The 17,677-nt window shown below is 35.3% G+C and overlaps 1 protein-coding gene across 13 annotated transcripts in view; it reads left to right on the forward strand.

Moving 5' to 3' along the window:
- COL11A1 (collagen type XI alpha 1 chain) overlaps window positions 1–17,677 on the forward strand; it is a 456,680-nt gene that overhangs the window by 374,204 nt on the left and 64,799 nt on the right. For all 13 annotated transcript variants that reach the window (XM_057401629.1, XM_057401639.1, XM_057401646.1 and 10 more), the window contains 9 exons: window positions 197–241; window positions 1,588–1,641; window positions 4,301–4,345; window positions 5,597–5,650; window positions 5,732–5,776; window positions 9,061–9,114; window positions 10,037–10,144; window positions 13,754–13,807; window positions 16,799–16,852. In XM_057401629.1, the coding sequence (XP_057257612.1) occupies window positions 197–241; window positions 1,588–1,641; window positions 4,301–4,345; window positions 5,597–5,650; window positions 5,732–5,776; window positions 9,061–9,114; window positions 10,037–10,144; window positions 13,754–13,807; window positions 16,799–16,852 (513 nt within the window). The remainder of the gene's footprint in view (window positions 1–196; window positions 242–1,587; window positions 1,642–4,300; window positions 4,346–5,596; window positions 5,651–5,731; window positions 5,777–9,060; window positions 9,115–10,036; window positions 10,145–13,753; window positions 13,808–16,798; window positions 16,853–17,677) is intronic.

Below are 17,677 nucleotides of genomic sequence, written 5' to 3' on the forward strand. Positions count from 1 at the left end.
TTACAGACCCACTGCCAGAATAGTGACTTGTGCAAAATGCTCACACAAAACTCCTGATCTAACTTGTAAGGGGGGGCTGGGGGGGAAGCCACTTGTATTTGCCAGTATGTTTAAACAGAATGATGAGGGACCTTTAGTAGGGTGAATGTATGTATATTGTTCTCCCTGGTTTCTCACACTGGTTTCTTTTTAACAGGGGCTTCCTGGTCCTCAAGGTCCTATCGGACCTCCTGGTGAAAAAGTAAGTTACAGCATGATTCTGGTATTTCACAGTCAGTTCTGTGCAGCAGCCTTGCTTGTGTGTTTAAGAGCTTTGCTGTGTTTCACAGAATAGTAAGCTAAGATCTAAAAATTAGCAGATATTCCTGAAATCATTAAGTAAATGAATAGCCAACGGAGGCCTGTCTGTCTTCTCCTATAAACACTTACACAAGCATCATTTCCTCCCTTTAATTTCAGTTAATTCTCTGTTATTAGCTTCATAATCTCATCTACAATATTGAACAGCATGTAGTTGTATGTTGATTAATTTCACAGCAAGCTGTGAAAATGATTTTTATTAATCTCTTTTTATAACAAAGTTGTACCCACCCAAGTTCTCTGTTCTCAAGGATTACATTTTGACATAACTTTGCAGTGTAATTGACATACTGTAGTGTGCCACTTTGTGTTCTTTTTCCTAATCTCTGTTTGTACGTGTTCTTGTGGTTTGAAACATGTCTTCTATTAATTTCAGAAATGTCAGTTTTGAATTTTACACTAATTTTACCTTTCTCCCCCTTTTGCTGAATTCTTGCTCTATTGAGTCTTCTTTGATTTTGCTTCTCTTCACTGTTTAATATACAGTTCAGAAGAAATTGAAGGAGATTTTAGGAATTGATATACATGCATTTTACCTTCCTGCGTGTCGCAGAAGTATTATTCTAACAAAATGGGCTAGGTCCACAATATATGCATTCAAGAGGCTTTCACAGATATACCATGCCTTTCAACTATGAGTGCTGGAGTTCTGTAACCTGTATTCTTTACTTCTTGGTCTTGTTGGCATCTTTCATATGGTGAATCCTTTCATTCCTGAAATTCTAAATAATAGTTAACTTTGTACACTGGAGAGTTCTTCCCCACCTTGTGTTGTGTGTTTCCATGTTCATAGATAATTCCTGAAGCCTGTTCTCATAAATATAGGTGATTTACATTGGCTAAAGAGTGTAAGAATTGGCCTTGTGCTCACATATTCTATGATAGTATCTTTCTGGATTTAGCTTTGTCATAGTTTTGGTTTATCCCTGATATCTATATCGAGATATTTATGTATAAATATATTTATATTCTTGGCTCTTAGAGTTAAATGTATTGGGTCTGGGGTAGGTTTTTTTTCCTCTCTAATTTGTTGCTTTAAAAAAAACGTTATTATTGTTCTCTACAGCTGTAGTGGGTTTGCCAGTTGTTTTAAAATGCTAAAAACATTTATGGTAGTTTGCTGGCTTAGGGCATGCCAGTCCTCAGCAGGGATGACACTCCATTATCCTTGTAAATAATAGAATGTTCACTGTTGTTCTTAAGATGTGTCTCTGTTATTGCATTTAGGGACCTCAAGGCAAGCCTGGCCTGCCTGGCCTTCCTGGTTCTGATGGGCCTCCTGTAAGTAACCAGTATTTCTGGATACCCATGTTGCAAAAAGAAATTGGAGCACTGGTAGTTCTAGTTGGCAGCCGCATTATCAAATCAATCTAAAACTCTCCTAAAACTTGTTGGAATAGTTAAAAATCAAAGAATGACATCTTTAAAGCAGCTGCTAAAAATGGCTGTGGGCTTTTAAAATGTGCTTCCAGATGATGAAATGCATCTGAAACATCTGCAGGAACATGTAAATACTCTTAACTGACAAAGGGCTAGACATTGCTTCACTGTAGTCGTACTATGTCAGTATGGCAAAGCAAATCATCTATAAAAATACTCAGCATTTGTTCTCTGAGGAAACACAGAAGAGACTAGATCTTTCTCTGCTTCCTGACCTAAGGTGCATATTACATGTTTTAGCTGCTTCTTTCATTGTCTGCACCAGGACAGACAGTATTTAGAATCTTGTGATCATTAAGGAATTCAGCTTAGCTCAGAGGATGCATTCACTCACATGAACAGAGTATATAACCACCTGAAGCAGTATCACTTACAGTTCAGGCCCTAAACTTAAATGGAATCATTTTTCATAATTACATGGATATACACTAGTTGTATCAAAAGCATCATCTTTTTGTACCACCAAGAGACATTAGGCAGTCAGTGTTTCTTCTCAGGTCATGTCTCTCTTCCCCTTGCCATTTTCCCTCACAATATTTCAAGTTAAATCTAAGTTTCTTAAATGGGACTTCAGCAGGATAAGAAGACCAGAACTGACTGCATGCGTAAGGGCTACTTGGGAATACAAACACCATAACTGTGAATGTCCTCTCCTTCCTCCTTTCCCTGAGCTTTTACTGCTGAGTATGACATCGTATGGTATGGTATGGTGTGATATATCCCTTTGGTCAGTTGGGGTCAGTTCTCCCAGCTGTGTCCCCTCTCAGCCTCTTGCTCACCCTCAGCTTGCTGTCTGAGGGATTAGAATGAGGCAAGAAAACCACACTGTACAAGCACTTGAGCAATAGCTAAAACACTGTTGTGTTATCTAGACAGTTTGAGTCATAAATCCAAAACACAGCATCAAATGGGCTGCTGTGAAAAAAACTAACTCAATGAGTGCACCCACCCAAAATTATCTCCCTCATGCACAGTCAGGTTTGTTCAGAGGAACTGCTGTAGAGGCAGGTTAAACTTCAGTCCATTTTGATTGATATGACCTATTTACAAACATAGAACTACACTAGTGATTGAAGGCAATAAACAGTACCTTCCCAGCTGCAGTGAGCTTTGTAGCTGCTTCCATGGTATCTGTGTTAAGATCTGATGGAAGCTCCAGAGCATTTTTTTTCAGGAGATGAAGAAAACTAGCTATTTCATTTCACTTCTGTATGAGGAAATGTCCTTCTATTTTGAAGGTGAGACATTGTTTAAAGTGGTATATTATACTGGAATTAATAGAAATCTAAAAGGATACAGTCTTTATTAGCAGCATTTTTAAAGTCATTTCATGTTATAGAGACCTCTAACTGGATTGAGATTTTAATTTTATGCTCAAGAATGGGTATTCTGGGAGGTTAGGATTAAAAAACTGATATATGTAGATTTAAACAAGCAAATAACAAATCTTTACTATTAGTAAGACAAACAGTTTAAAGGAAAAGTAGCCATCACTGGTAAGCAGCTATCAAATGCTTTTTATTTTAATTCTTTTAATAAAGAATATAGTTTAAACCGTTTTCGAAGGCCAGAAAATTGAATGTAAGCACCAGGGGTTTGTCATATAAGATTAACAGCCACATCAAAATCATATCGCATTTGACACACTGAAAACATTTTGCAATGTCAGTGACACTGAAACATGAACAGTTTTAGTAACTGGCTGCATGTTATGTGGGAATACATGCTTGGCAAATGTGAAGATTCACTATGCTTCTCTAGTAAGACTGATGAAGATAAATTCCCGACTGATTCTCTTAAATGTCTATTAACCTTTAGTTGCATTAAATTACGTATAGATTTTGCAGCATTTTGGGATAATTTCTTCAAGAAAGGAAAACAGTGGATCAGTTAATATTTTGAGTGTAGTATTAATGTCAGTGATGCAAAACACAGGCTAACACAGAAACGTATTTTGTCTGAAAAGTAAGTCACACTTTAAAACAAAGACATAGAACGTTAGGGCTAGATCAGCCTTCTGTTGGCTTCTGCAGCAAATTCCATAATCTTTTAAATAATTTTAGGAATGTGTAATATTAATCACCCTGCTTGTTTCAGAATCAAATCTGACAATGTCTTGCATTATAAACTCTTACTGCTGAAACATTACCTAAACAAAAGGGGTGATCGGGATAGTCCTGAAAACATTAACATAACTATTGTTCGGTTTCTTCTTTATTATGTAAATTAAATCAGTATTTTTAAATTAAATGTAGTTTAATTTTAACTTATTTTTAATTAAATTTAATTAATTTTTTAAATTAAATTTAATTTTTAAATTAAATTTAAGTTCTTTTAAGAACATCTTTTCTCAGCATTTTGTGCTTGTGTGTGTTCTAATACAGAAAAAGGGTGATGAGTGACCTGAAATTCAAGTGTTTAAATAATTGCAGTTTTATAATAAAATGTTACTACCAAAAAATGAGTATTTCACAAATCAGATATGTTTCTTTTAAATCAGGGTCATCCTGGCAAAGAGGGTCAGTCTGGAGATAAAGGTGCATTGGTGAGTTTTAAAACTTTTCCATTTATTTCCATTTATTTGCATAGCTTTCAAGAAAAGCTTTGGCAGTTTTTCAGCTTTATGACACATTGTTGCTCCAAGAACTGTTTAGGAAGTTACTAGAAAACTCATGGCGCATTCAAAGCATCTGTGTGCAGACAAAAATATTTATTATATTCTAAATATTATGGAAATTCTAAATACTATAGAGATTAAACTTTGAAAATAAAACTGATTATAGAGTTGACAGAATGACAATCAATGAAAATTGCATGCATTTCATATAAATAACTTGCAAATAGTTTCAGTTTACAATTCCATTGTATAGAGTACCGACAAGGGCTCTTCAGAACCTTGTACAAACGCATGCATGTTCATTGTATTTTTGAGGTCATCTTTAATTCAGTTCCAGTGAAAAGTTATTTATTTATGAAGCACTGAATATCTTGGAGCTCTTTAAATCTTTCTGCTGGCTCAGTATTGACCTTCGTTTATCCAGAATAGCACCCTTTATAGCAGCTGAAATCAGTTTCAGTTCCAGTACTGATTTCAGTGGCAATACTGAAATATAGTCTGAATAAATAGCATGAATGAATGAACAGCTCAGAAAGTACAGTTCCACTGAAACCAGCATGTTAGTATTTGTGTCCAAAATGTTCTCTGTTAAAGGCTTGTAGATTTTATCCTGATTCCTTGAGAAAATGAAGCTTACACAGAGCATTTATGTTTTGAAAGTACAGGTGTGTGTGACCATTTTGTCAGTTGTTCCTTATTTCTTTTGAATTTACTGATCAATTTCAGCCAAATTTGATGGAAAATTTTATTTCTCAGAGATGTTAGCAGTCTAGAGGTGTTGTGAGAAGACAGTTGGAAAGGCCCCATTAGGGAAAGATTTTATTATCTGTCCATTTCAGACATTGGAGAATCATCAATGAAGCATCCTCAGACACAGATTGGTTTTGTTTGCTTGTTACTTTTCCCAATGACCATTGTTTCAGATAATTTATGTTGTGGATAGATTTTTCTGAAATATACAAGTAGAACCAAGTTCATAATTCTCTTAATCATTTTATAGTGATATTGAACTTGACTTTGATATGTGATACGACTTTTCCTAGAGGCAGGCAGCCAACTGTTGTTTTGATGTCTCACTCATGCTGCATTATAGTGAAAGAACAAAGATGGACTTGGAATAGAACTGCTTGCTGACCAAGTACTGTACAAACAAAGGTTCTTTACTCCAATGTATTTTAGGGGCCTCCAGGTCCTCAGGGTCCAATTGGCTATCCAGGTCCTCGTGGTGTAAAGGTAAGATTTAATTACTGGATTCCTCCCTCTACCATTTTTTGAATATGTGCATGTGGGTAATTCTTTATATTCTTTCTTTAGGGAGCTGATGGTGTCCGTGGTCTCAAGGGATCCAAAGGTGAAAAGGTAAATCTGACTACTTTTAATTCCTTTCCCTTTTTTTCACTGCGTTGTCTTCTGTCTCCTTCACTGCAATGTGTTTTCTCTTGTAGCAGTGAGTTTATTTTTGCCTTACCCTAGGGACATAGCAAGCCCAATTCATAAGTCAGTGACCTCCATGGTTATTTACACTGGTACAAAGTGAATATAAACCCTTCAGTTGTTAGAATGGTTTAGGATTCTCTTTGCTCCAGTTTAAGTAACTTCTCTCTAAGGTGCTCTTACAGCAGAGAATTAGGCATCCCCTCTCTTGTTAATACTATAGTGGATACTAAGAAACTTGTGCCTCAGAGAGATTTGTGGTGACAATAGTGCTATTTTACCTGTTTTGAAAAAGCGGTAGGCTAGAGTTTGTTTTTTTTTTAATATACATCTTCCAATGGCTTTCTAGGTTACAGGTGTTTTTGTTTCAGATCTTTGGCTTTGCCAGAGTGTTGGACAGCCCCAGCCAGATGCATGTATATGAACATGAAGAAAGCTTTTACATCCTCCCAGTACCATTAATTCTATATGTAGAGCTCTTACTAGAGCAAACACCAACTACTGCGATCTATACTGACTTCTGATGGTCCACAGTGGCTAAAGCTACAGCCAGAATTGTTTAAATTCCCACTTTCCTCAGCACTCAGAACGAGACAGATAACAAACACCATCAGTCGTACTTCCTGACTGCACAGGCAAATTCAGCCTTGTGGCTCCGGTGGCTACTACGCAGATATTTATAGCTATTTCTAAAGCAGAAGACTCAGTCTTCTTGAAAAGCCTTGATTTCAGCACTAGAGATCTGTCTTTCATGCTCAGATGCCAAGAGCTGCTGTACATTTTCAGGCTTTCCTAAACCACAGTCTGTCTAATCCGCATACTTATTTTAAAGTTGCTCGTTAAATCTAGGATAAAAAAGAGTGTGCTTAATACCTGTGGAGACAGGACAGTTCAAAAAGCCCCACCTTTTTCTTGTTCCTTATTAAACTATTAATATCCATCTAGGACAAAATACAGGTCTCGCATATAAATAAGCTTGATACGCGTGTGTATATATGTGTGTGCATCAGTGAATACTGATTATCATGATCTTCACAATATTTCTGTATTGATCTCACAGTTGCAATAAGAGACTGAATTCTAGTGAATACTCCAAAAGGTCACACATAGACATTTCGCAGATTGTCCACACAGTATTACACAGGCCTTTTTTACTGACATTATTCAGATGCCATTACATGAGGGAAATCACTGTAAGAGACAGAAATAAATACACTGATCATTTAGGAAAGGCTCTGTAGATCTGGAATGGTCCAAGGCATATCAGAAGAGGCGTCTGTCTCTGTAGTAAATCTGACTAGAACTCTAGCTATTTTATTCTTTGTTAGCAGCAGAAGAGGAAATAGAGCGTTCAGCTCTCTCCTCCCACATAGAATAAAATCATCCTCTTGTAGATCTCAGTAGCTGGAACCTCACTGTGAAAGCTGAAGAAGAGTTTCAGTTCCTTTGAAAGCCATTTGGACAGTAGCTAGTGTGCGATCAGTCATTGCTGATATGTTGCAAAGTGTTCTCATTCAATTATTATTGACCATGGACATAAGTGAGCAACTTACACAACTAAAGTTGTTTTTTATTTTCCCATGTATTCTGCACTCTTTTTCATCTCTTTCTAAAATTTAAGAAAGACTACCCTGAAATTTTAATCTGTGCAATGACTGTATAAAGATTAGTTTTACTCTTTAGAAAGCATGGGAAACCTGCTTTTAGAAGGCTTTTTAGTATATTTTTTCAGTGAATCACAATGGGTTACCTCTTTGTTTTTTTGTCTCTTCACCAATTTTGAGCTGTTTACTGCAAATCTATTTCTGTCACCCTTTCTAGGGTTATTTGTTCATGCACTATGACTGCTTCTGAGCAAAATCAAGGCCTTTAGCCTTGCAATCTGGCTCACTAGCTGACAGGGAGAAGATAAAGCTTTTGTAAGCACAGGAATGCGAAATGCAAACTTCTTTTTCGAAGTGAGGATGAAACAGAAAGTCCATCTTGTAGTTTTTTGTTTAGTCGTTTGTTTTTTTTTTTTCAGTAATGTGGAGCACAGTAGCACTCTTTCCTGGCTTTATTGACAGTCCAGATGTTACTTAGTTACTAAATTAGCAATATTGCTTCAGCATATTAAAAAATACTGAACATTTCAGTGCTTTTCATCACAAAGACCTTTGCTCCCAGGACATAAGAAAGCATCCAATAAAAACACAGTCAATAATCTTTGTTGTATGGATATTAGAACAGTAGCTGTATGATGAACTCATACAACTACATACAGTCTAAGAAAGAGCAAACCCAAAGCTGTTCAGTTATACTAGATCAAGTCGTGAACAGCTCCACTCAGCAACTCTGGAGATTTCTGTTTGTATGTAAACTAACTTCTAATGGCATAAATGAAAGTTGTCAAAAGTACTTTCTGCTTCACCTTCAGCATGGAGGCCTATTAAAATGCATAGAGTAAATTCTCCATCAGTAAATACAGAGTAAATAAGTAATTCCCACTAGGAATAACACCAGTGTGCACCCATTTTGCCACTGTATATGGATTTAATCGTAATGGCCATTATGTTTTCCTACTTTCTTTCAATCATGTCATCCAGTGAAAGCAGGTAGGGCTGAGTATTGCCAGAGATTGAACTACTACATGTGACTACTTCTTCTTTTAGGTTATAAACACTAATACTTGTCTTTTTTTTTTTTTTTTTTAATTAAGGTGTGATAACCAGCCTTTTTTTTTTATTTGTTTTCATTATTCTATTAAGACACTAGTTTAAAAGAAAAATTAATTCAAAAGGAGATCCTGCTATCAAGAAGAAAAACACTGAATAATTTGCCACCAATTTTTTTTTTAGTTAATTGAATGGATGACCTTATTTAAAAGACTGATTATCAAAAAAAAAGCTTAGGCGTTAAAAAAGAGCTTTGCACGGTAACTCATAGTAAAACAGGAGAACTGTATTGTCTGCATCTTTAAGCAGATTTTAAACAGCTTTAAACAGTTGTTATTAGAAACTTTTGAATAAAAAAATAATTCTGTGTAATGCACTGATATACTTTCTCTGAAATAGCAACAGCCATATTTGATTTGCTGGGGTCTGACCATCTCATTACAGAATATATTTGCTAAGTATATTCTGTAGTGAATGTATTTTCTTCTTTTACCCGTGACAAAAAGAGTCCTCTCTGTTACTAAAAGTCATTATATGCATTTCTGCTTTTTTTAGGGTGAAGATGGTTTTCCAGGATTTAAAGGTGACATGGGCCTTAAAGGTGACCGGGTAAGCATTTACTCATAACCCATATGTTCTTAAAAAGTTTCAGTGTTATTATTTTGAAAGGATCAGTGAACAAATAAATGTAAACCAAAAATGACATAAGAGCTAGTAGCTCAAATTATTTCTGTTCTCTGTGCATGCACAGATTTGAGCCAGAGGTTTGGTTCTTGTGAGTCAATAATGGCAGGGTTATAAGTTGGAAGAGAATATCAGTCTTGGATATCCTTTTCACTAAGCTTGTGCTTATTCCAAGCATATTCCAAGATCTCTAGTGTTTGCCTGAGGAAAATTAATTTATCTAGGATAAAGGTGTTTCCATTCCAACATAGCATATTGCAAATATCTGCCAAAATGAAGTGTTATTTAACCCAATGAGCAGTTTCTTTCGTAGAAAGTGTTGTGGAGGTTCTAAAATAACTTCTCGCAAGAGGCTTCTAGCCTGTATCTGGTGTCTGTATATATAAATAACTGGGAAGATGGTATCCACATTAGTACTTAAATACAGACGTTCTTCTATCGACTATCAGAGTGCTTTCAGAAGAATTTAGGGAAGAGAGAATAAGAATACACTGTTTCCAGATGTACCTCTCTTCAGCCAGAGCGACTGGGTTCTTGCACTCTTGAAAGTAATATTCAGTGCCTAATATATATATATATATGCATTCATATAATGAACATACACAGTGGTATTTTCCTCATTGAAAATTGGGTAGGGCTTTCAGCAACCTGATCTAGTTGAAAGTGTGTCTCTGTTGCAGGGAGGTTGTACTAGATGACCCCTGTAGGTCCCTTCCAACACAAACCATTTTATGATTCTTTGATTCTAATCTTTTTTTACATTTACTGGAAACTTATTTTCAAGTAATTGTGGGTAGGCTCTTTAATACATGCACAAAGGCCATATTTATAATGTGTTGTGTTTTAGGGAGAAGTTGGTCAGCCAGGTCCACGAGGAGAAGATGGTCCAGAAGGTCCTAAAGGTCGAGCAGGTCCATCTGGGGACCCAGGTGCTGCTGGCCCAGCTGGAGAAAAGGTCAGTAGTCAGATATCTACTAAATAACCGTGTAATTGCCTCATAACATACATAGAACAGGTATGTTCTTCATCACTTAAAAAAAAAAGTTTTCATATCTGCAAAATCTTTAGCTACCTAACAGTAGGCTTTATGAGACACTACTATGGCAGATCACTGGAGCTCACATTTGAACAAGTACTGGGAGTCACTGATATTATTTGTAAGTATACAGAAAGGCATTATAGTACTTCATCAGCACATAAGGCAGCTAAATCCTTACTCCATATTACGTGCAGTGCATGCCAGCTAAGGGAAACATGATGTAAAGAAAACAGCTGGGCACAACGGAGGATAAAGGAGCTGCTGGAGAATGAATCAATATTCACAGTCATATTATAATAAATTGTGACATGCAGATTGTTTGAAACAAAATAAAAATCCAAAGTAGGGTTGGAAAAAAGTGAAAGGGGCTGTTAAAAAGGGTGGTGTTATGAAAAATAGGAGAGAACAAGCTCAAAGGTAAGTACAAATCTCTGTAGAATCTTGACCTCAACAAAAAACACTGGAGATTGACACAAAGGAGGAAATGAGGCTGAGGAATGCATGTGTAGGTACCATATCTCACTGTGTGACAGCATCAGAAAACAAAGGTGATTTCAGCAGTGGAATGTTGGATAAGTAGGAAAGAATGCTAAAATAAAAGTGATGGTTCAGAAATGCGTATTCTATATTACACTAAAGTGAGAACCTAGGGAAGAATATTTCCCCCTTTTTTTTTGGTTTTTTTTTTTTTGTTTATTTAACTGTGGCCTTAATGCTAGTTCCGTCTTAAAGAGAATGGGACAGGAGGTGCATTTTACATTTCTTTCTCAGTTTTGCTATCTCTGAAATTGGAACAGCTACTATTTTCCAGCAATATCCCATCTGACATCATGATGGATTATTCTGTCTTTTTTATCTATGTACAGCCTTTGAAAGTATTCACTGAAATCTTAGTAATTATTTGGTTCCACTAAAAAGATAATAAGGTTCACAGTTAAGAGTTTTGCAAGAAATTAAAAAATATATTCAGCAAACTTTGGAACAAGCTCTCTTTTCATCAAAAGCTGCTACTTTTTGCAAGTATATCGTTAGTAGAACTTTAGAAAGATATTAGGGTTATAATGTCAGCATAATGTCATTCATAAACTCTCAGAGAAGTATATAATAAAAAACTCAGTTCACTCTTTAAAAAAAAAAAGATAAAAAGATTTATTCTTAGGTTTACTTAACTACTGCAAATTATTTATGAATCACTGCTCTCTCCACAATTTTGCAGGATATCTCACCAGCTATTAGGTCATTGAATTGATTCATTATGTCACAAATCAAAGAACATATAAAAAAGGAAACTCAGAACTATTCTCCTGCATGAATCCAACCTGAGTTCACACCAGAAAGCCAATGTACTCAGTTTTAACTAGATCAGCAAAAACAATCCACAATATTAAGGGTCATATTATACGTATTAAACAGTACTAAGGGTCATACTATCTTCACTCACAATATATTTGTATTCTTCAGAAAGAACTGTGCGTTTCATGGCAATGGTTATTTTCTGTATCACTGAGCTGACAAAAATGCGTATTGTTGTCATGATATCTGCAGAATAATTAACTAAGAACACGTACAAAAGAGTCACAAGTCTTTATAACCTAAGTAAAAAGAAAGTAAACCAAACCAAAACCAAATAAACTTTGTTTTATAATTGTTACTTTTTAAATATGAATTTAAGTTATTTTCAGTTCCTGTTATTGAAATTACTCAATATGAACATAGGTTTGTGTTTTCAAGCATTTCTTCTTCACAGCGACATATACGGGAGTCACAGTCTGACAAGTCCAGAATCTGGAGCCCTAACTATCAGATACTTGAAAAAGATAGTGGTGTTGATAACACTGGTAGCTGGGCTTCGAATTTTAGACCCAAAGTTTTACCTTTTCTACAAATATTTATACCTTTTCATGGCCATTGTAAGTCAAGCATCTTCTCTGGATAGTCTGTGGTTACTTGGTTAGAAAAGAGTGTGTCAGTCTCAGAGAAGAGTTCTGTGATGTTGGTTCTGTGATATTTATTTTAGCACAAAGACTAGAATAATCTTTGTGAACTCTTAGATCTCTCTACAGTATTAGGAAAGTGCTTGCAAGACTGGTTATCAGTGTTGTATTCCCTTGTCATTCTTATGACTTATTTAAGGCAAAGATACGACTCTTTGTAGTAATGAAAGTGCCAGAGTAGTCTCTTTTATTTTCAAATGATCCTGTGATAAGGAAACTCTCTTGCCCAGATAGGTCAAAGGCTGGATTTGCTTAATAAAGGATATGCCAGGTATGGTGCCAAAAAAAATGAAGAACACATCAGAGAAGAGCTTATCATCAAAAAAAACAATCCATACCCTCATTCAAAACCCAGCAACTGAGCTTGATTAATCATAAAATCAGGGACAAAACTAACACTGATTTTTGCGAGAGTTTGACACACCATCATGCTGCAGAACATTCTGTTTATTGTAATGTGTTCAGCTTGTTTTGGTTTTACACAGAACTGGAAGCATTGTATTATTTCCATAAATTATAACATTCTTTAAAATAATGTCTGTTCCTGACACATGCACTTACGTGAATATAATGATATACAACATGTATATTCATGTCCTGCATTTTTTATGAATAAACATGTTTCTTTGAGCAAATTTCTTTTCCCATCCAGGTCTCTCCTTCCTCTTTTTCCTTATCTTAGAGTACCATCTTATACTGGATAAACATATCTGCTCCATTGAGATCTTCTCCAAAATGTGATAGTCTGAAGAATAAAAAAAAAAGGCAAAGACCTAAAAAAAAAAAAAAGAAAGCAGAAAAACCTATTAGCTGTGTAAAGCAAATAAGAAACCTTGTCCCAGTATTACCAAGAAGGTTCACACCTTTCTTTGTGGGATATTTTAAAGACAAACTGCTTTTCCTTGCTTTTGAAAGTGGCAAACCCTCACTCATCCTCTAGAGTTATGACGAAAACATCTCAGTGGGGCAGGATATTGTGTTTCATTTCTAGGTTGTTAACGTCAGTGTTGATCAGACTGCTCATCCTGTTGTCCTTTCTGAACATAGCAAGTTGATAATAGTTGTTGATAAATCTGTTGTCAACAATAGTCAGTGGGTTATGGTTTATCAGTCTCAAATATTTTAAAGCTGTTCAAGAAAAAATGGATTCTTCATGAAAAATCTGTGAAAAATGGAGCAGCACAGTATAAATTAAAAAGTATTTATTCTGTCTTAAACATATTAACACCCTGATTTCATTAGAGAATAGTTTAATCACCTCAGCCCTATATCCCCATGCAGCACTTCAAGGCAGAAAAGACACCTGGGTATTGATTTTGCTGAACTCATTCATTGGAGAGGGAATGTTATTTAAGTTTGGGGAACTAAGTAAAGCGGTGTTTAATAGTAAAAATTATAAATTGAAATAATTGAATATTATATTCCATGAAGTATCATCACTCTAAGTTGTGGAAAAAAATTATTTTCTATAGAAGTTTGCTGAACAACTGAGGAGGATAAAATAAAAGCTAATACTGCCTTCTTATTTCAGGGTAAGCTTGGTGTACCTGGATTGCCAGGGTATCCAGGAAGACAAGGTCCAAAGGTGAGCTGTAAATGAGCTGTGTATCTTGTGCTTTGACATTAGTTACAAGAGCAGCTATTTTATTTGTGTTTGGGGAAATGGTGTGGGCATCAGAGCAAGGGCCATTTTTCACATTTCCTTTCTTGACAATCATGTTATGAAGTAAAATCTTTAAAAACATTGGATTCCCTAAGGCAAGCTCTTTCAGGAGCACTATCTTCCCTGTTAACTAGACTGCCTTCAAACCTTTGCCAGCCTCTCATGAGTTGTGTTTTTGTGCGAACTCAGACTGGTGTGCATTAAACAAGAATTTGGAAACAAAGGAACTGCTGATATGCCTGAAAGAGAGCGAGCACTCTTTTGACCACTAAATGGATACTGATATTGATGGGAATGGTACAAGGTTTCCATTTACTGGAATTACTGCTTCTTCCATAAAATAAGCCACTTTTCTTTGAAACATAATTTATGATTTTCATCACGGTTTCCTTTTGCTTCTGTTAAACATGACAAAACGCAGCCCTTAGTTGAATTATATGCCTACATTATCCTTAGCTATGTGTTTTCCTTTTTGATTGCAATAGAAAACCATCTAGGTGGCTTCTGGTTTAAATGAAGGCTTATATTTTGAATATATTCTCATGAAACGTATTTTGAGGAAGGTCATCCTAACATGGCTTTAGGCAGTGGGCATACTAAATGAATTGCAAGCTCTCTTTTCTGTGATTAGCAAGAAAGAAAAAAATGGAATAAAAGCATAATTCTGTAGACATTTCCCAGTGTAGAGGATATCATTAGGGAAAGATTGCATCTCCAGATTGTCTCAAAGAAGACTCACACAAGGAAGTATCACAACTAAAACAATCCTCTACCCTTTCTACACAACTAAACAATCAAAGTGCAGCAAAATGTTCACTTTACTTTGGGATCTATTTTTACTTTCAAAGTCAAAATTAAAGCTGGCTAAGCAAAGTGTTTTTTCTGACTCTGGCCTGTACTTTGGCCCTTTCAGTCAAGTGCTGTTTGAAGAATGTTTATCCATTGAACACAACTATCTATAGAAAGTATTCATGAAAACGAAGACCCTTGAGAGACACATTTTCTTGCTTCTCTTTCTTAACTCAGATGTCTGAGATTTCAGACACTCTGTTCTTCAAAACTGTCTTTTGAAAAGTCTGAGATCAAAGAGATTTTACATTATTCAGTTCTAAAAGCAAAAATGATGTAACACTTCAAATAAAAGTTGATTGATTCTTTTTTTCAGCAAGGAATTGATCAAGAATTTCATTACATTAAATTTTTACCACATTAAAATTGAAAACAGTTCTCAAGCTATGTTCACTGTTTGCTCTTCTACTTTGTTGCTTAAACTTCCAAGAAAGAGTAATGACAGCTACAGTACATCAGCTCACCAGAGACTTGTTTGGAAACTCACAGTCCAGTTTAAGTTAACATAAGGGAGAGAGAGAAAAAAAAGAAGCAGGAGAAAACGTATTAGCTGTGTAAAGCAAATACAAAACCTTGCCTCGGTATTGTCAAGAAGGTTTACACCATTCTTTTTATTGTCATTTATTTGCTTTTCATGATTTTCCTTCTCAGACTTGTTCTTAGAGAACTGCCATTATCTGTTAATTTTCACTGTTTCTCTTGTCTGGTCCCTCTTGACTAACACAGTTACAAAAAGTACTGTAAATATATATACAACCAGGTCATGCTTGTTCATGGCTGATCATTAGAATTTGTTATTTTCCTCTGGCCTTTCAATTATAAAGAATATGCCTGGGTTTCACAGAGTAGAATTTTCATAGTTTTATTCACATTTTAAGTTATAACTGGTGAAGAATTAAAAAGAAGAAAAGTCAGGAAGTCTCTTCCTTTTCTCCCACTATTGAATATCGGTCAGAGTTTTGCTAGAAGTAGTTTCAGTCAAGTTGTACTGCCCCTAAGTCATTAATGAACAACTGAAATGATAGTGGGAAATGAGATTCACGAAGGAGAAAATACAAATAAGAAAAAGAAAAAAAAAAACAAAAAACAAACAAAGAAAGTTCATGCTTTAAAGAAGAGTGTCAAGAAATTCTAGTTGAAATTTTTGTTATATTCATTTAATTTGCCACATTTAGCAATAGGAAGCTGCACAGATATAAATGCATTCTCACAGCATGGAGTCTGGCCAGTAGTTCTAGTGACCAACCAAACCAAAGACTGCTTTGATTTTCATCTCCAGTCAATTAAAAGTATATTTTATCAAGTCTGTCACCAATTTAACCCGAAGTCCCTAATGACAACACCTTGGCAGGTAACAAGTCTGCTGTCCCATGGGACCTGTATACCAGAAATAAAGAAAATAGTACTGTTCAGATTAGACTGGGCAGTTAGTGGAAGGAGAGGGGATAAAAAAGGAGGAGGAATAATGCCTGGAAGTAGTTTCAAGTCAAATAATCTCATCATAATCAATTTCATAATCAATTTCATAATCAATTCTGATTATGAAATTAACATATAAGCACATGTACAAATTGCAGGTGTCAGTTAAATCAAGCTAGGGATTAAACCACATGAAGTAATTTACAGGTCAGTAATGTGAATAGAGGATCACACCACTATTCAGATGTTGCAGCCTTATAATCATTTTGAATTAAGCTATTTTGCAAAAGAATTATTTTACTGTAAGGTGAAGCCTTTTTTTTTTGTTCCTCTTCATTATGATCAGGATATTTCTAATGGCTGTTACTATTTTTTTTTTAAATGGTGCAGATTTAATTAATACTTTATTGTCTCATAAGATGACAAATAATGTCTATTGTATACATTGATTTTTTTAATGCATTCTGGACTTGAGGCATTATGGTAAGTTAATTTATAGCTATTCATCAGAGCCATCACACTTGTAAGTTTGACATGTACAATGTGCATGAGTCTGGAGGAGTGTTTTTCATAGAAATTAAATGTTGGCTATGCTACTGTTTTGCTATTGATATGCTCTGATATTTGCATTGATTTCTTACATAGGGCTCAACTGGTTTCCCAGGATTTCCAGGTGCCAATGGAGAGAAAGGCGCAAGGGTATGATAATTCATGCTTGGCATGATAATTAACTTTTGGAACTCACTGAAAGTGAATGATACATCTAAAAATTTATAAAGAGCTATGAAAAAAGGCTTTTCACGATTAAGATGAACCTCTACAGCTAAGTAAGACAGAGGCTTACCGAGATCCTAAATCTCAGTCTTTATGATATTAAACTGAATATAAAGGAATTCAGACCCTTTTTTGTTGCCTATGCTACCATAATTATACATTTGAAAAGGAGAAAAGAAATCGCCTTTGCTGAAGAATCTCTCTTGACAGTATAGCTGCATGAGTTGGCAAAGACTATTTTCCTGTATCCCATGAATTATTCTGCTACCATGCAATTTACCTTCAAGGAACTTCAGTTTGTATTTTATAGGAATTCTGATTAGCCACAAGCTTTTTTATAGGCAGAGCTTCAAAAATGCAAAATATACCAGACAAGATGAAGAACATGTGCATACATTAAAAGACATAAAATGACAGCTTTTGCTGCTTTGTTTACTTGGAGCAGGTAAGGGAAAATCTGTTATGCATGTTCTTCAAACTATAAAAACGAAATATAAGTTAGAAAAAGGTCACTGTGCTGCTGCCTCTAAAGCTTAATTGACCGTAGCACAATTTGTTGTTAGAAAGGTGATGAAATTAGAACATAGTCAGAATTCATAGACGATAGTCACTTAAAGTGAAACTGAAATAATTTATATTGTTGTTCCTAGGAATATATTCTAATTTGCAGCACAAAACAAGCAGAAATTCGTGGGTTTGAGATAAAACGTATGAAATCCAGTTGCATATGGATTGCTTATGTATAGTTTA

This window comes from Pezoporus wallicus, unplaced genomic scaffold, assembly GCF_028554395.1.
Source record: "Pezoporus wallicus isolate ANWC-B61680 ecotype Strahan unplaced genomic scaffold, APGP_CSIRO_Pwel_v1 contig_3489, whole genome shotgun sequence".
Classification (NCBI taxonomy): Eukaryota; Metazoa; Chordata; class Aves; order Psittaciformes; family Psittacidae; genus Pezoporus; species Pezoporus wallicus.